The following is a 2,500-nucleotide window of genomic DNA, read 5'->3' as shown; positions in this document are numbered from 1 at the left end:
ACTTTATAGGAGAAAAAAAATTCGGCTCAAAACAGTTTCCAGCACTTAGATTTTGATGGGTCGTTATATCCACTCTTTATCACTTGATGCTACAATCATAATATCAAAAAACTGCCCATCCAGTTAAAGCGGTTTTCAATTGAGTGTCGAAAGTAATAGAGCGGTTTTCAAATGAGTGTCGTAAAACCAAAACCAAAGTAATTACTTTGGCCAATCAAGAAGGACGGAGACAAATCCAGTAAACCAATCAAAACTCGAAGTAATTACACGTAGCCGACACAAAGCACAGGAAAATGTGCATGCGCGAGCCACGATTGGTTTTGGTTTCACTTCTGATTGGTTGAAAAAATGGCACGAGAACTTTGAACCAATCACTGTGTGAAGTAAATGCAAAACCAAAGTAATTAGCTAATTACTTTCGACACTCAATTGAAAACCACTCTAAGCGAATTGGTTTGGTTTATGATTACTTCACGCAGTGATTGGTTCAAAGTTCTTGCGCAACTATGACGAAAATGGCATCTTTCTTATCTAAGCCATTTTGAAACATAAACAAGTAGTCTGCGTGAGAAGAAAAATGCTGTTTACTTTTTTCAAATATCTGTTTTCGCTCCAGAGATATTTGAGTTTTTAAAATACGCAAATTAGCCAAGTGATGACGTCATACACGCAACCAAATTTTGTTCAAATATTTTGAAAAGAGATATCTCAGCCAATTTGTATCAGAATTTTTTGCAGTAACATTCTACTAAATGTTCTCCACAATATGAGCTTAACAGTTCTGTTACCATGGCATCATACTGGGTTCCAGACCTCCCTCATATTAAAAGCTTTTCTGGCCACCTTTGGCGTTCCATTTTGATATTTGCTAACAGCTCTTCATATGCATGGTCCAGCAAGCATATAAATATGTTAGCTCGAGTTTGTGGCCTTGTTTAACATTTTTCAAGCTGAAAATCACTGACATATTGAATTTAAGTGGGTGGGACTCGGAAAGAGTGAGTTGCCATGGGAACAGAAGTTTTTATATCCATAGGTGTATTTCCTGTAGGACTATTAGAATACCGATTGTCAATGGTCTGCGCCGCAAAGTGGCCAAGGTAACTCTATTTATATACTCAATATAATATTGGGTTGAGTGTATGACGTCATCAGTCATCTCATTTGCATACTTTACCCATTTTTCAAACTTAAATATCTCCGGAACTAATGAAGATATTTGCAAACGGTAAATGGCGTTTTTGTTCTTTCATGGAATTCTATGTGATACACTCAAAAAATCGAGGGGTAAAAATTTGATCATAGTACCACTTTAACACTTTGTTAGTTCTTTACCAAAATGTTAAAAGCATAGAGTATTACAACAGATAGTTTAATATTTTTTTAAATAATAATAATTTGTATTTGTTTCTCAGAAAGAGGCTTCAACATGGTGTACTTTCTGTGGTGCATTCAAAACCAAAACAAGACGTTGTTGATGGTCCAGGCTCCAGATTGTCAGAAATAATGAGATTTGGATTTCCTGGTAGTTGAAATATATTTTCTCTGAGACATTTTTATTTGTTGGTCACCAAAGAGTGCCAGTTACATTGTTAATGAGATAGCTATAGCGAGGTTTTCAACTGAATGTTTTAAAATGAACATTGAAGTGATTACCGGATGATCACTAGGGCAGAGCGGAATTGTAGCGAATATTAGTAAAAACTCAAAGATAATACAGGTACTGCCAGCGTGAAATGTATGCCATCATGTCACAATTGGTTTTGGGTTTCGTTTTTTTGGATGAGAAAGTGGTGCAAGTTTCTTCAACCAATAAGTACTAATTTTCATTACTTTGCCATTCATAGTATAAATAAAGAGTTGAATAGAATTGAATTAATGCAAAACCAAAGCACATGCAAATACGTTGGGCACTCAAATAAAAAATGTTCTCACTGTTGAGATCTTTTATCGTGATTGTGTTGTTGTAGAAAATGTCCATACCCCTTGAGTGGAGGTTATTGGCTCAACCCCACTCCTATGGAAACTCTGAACAATTTAGCTTCATATTTTGTAGTAGAAATGTTGGCCTCCCTCTTCCGGTACCATGAGATTTCCATCATGTTGGCAATGGATAGTTGTGACCAAAAGATGGTCAGCAGCAATAAAAGTAATCAAATACATGTACAATGTAGGTGGTTATAATTTAGAGCAGTTTTCAATCGAGTGTCAAAAAGTAATTTGTTTTGCATTACTTCAGTGCACCATTTAAAAAAGAAGCTTGTGCCACTTTTTAATCCAATCAAAAGTGAAACAAAAAACAATTGTGACTCGCTCGGCCACTCACTCACAGGTTTTCCCACACTTTGTGTCTGAGCTTCATGCATTTAGTTTGAGTTTTGATTAGTTTACTGGATATTGTCTGTGTCCTGACTGGAATTGACTAGAGTTAAATTTGCTACACTCAATTGAAAACTCTAATTGTTTTGTTTTTAGAAGAGCACAACAAGATTTACATTTA

General features: G+C 35.6%; 1 protein-coding gene across 1 annotated transcript in view; it reads left to right on the top strand.

The window, feature by feature from the left end:
• The window catches only part of LOC138046906 (endonuclease G, mitochondrial-like), a 14,198-nt gene that overhangs the window by 249 nt on the left and 11,449 nt on the right, over positions 1–2,500 (top strand). Inside the window, exon 2 of the mRNA XM_068893523.1 lies at positions 1,416–1,525. Within this exon, the coding sequence (XP_068749624.1) occupies positions 1,416–1,525 (110 nt within the window). The remainder of the gene's footprint in view (positions 1–1,415; positions 1,526–2,500) is intronic.

This window comes from Montipora capricornis, chromosome 1 (genome assembly GCF_036669925.1).
Source record: "Montipora capricornis isolate CH-2021 chromosome 1, ASM3666992v2, whole genome shotgun sequence".
NCBI lineage: Eukaryota > Metazoa > Cnidaria > Anthozoa > Scleractinia > Acroporidae > Montipora > Montipora capricornis.
Note: the sequence above shows the minus strand (reverse complement) of the source record. Positions and strands in the feature narration are given on the sequence as shown.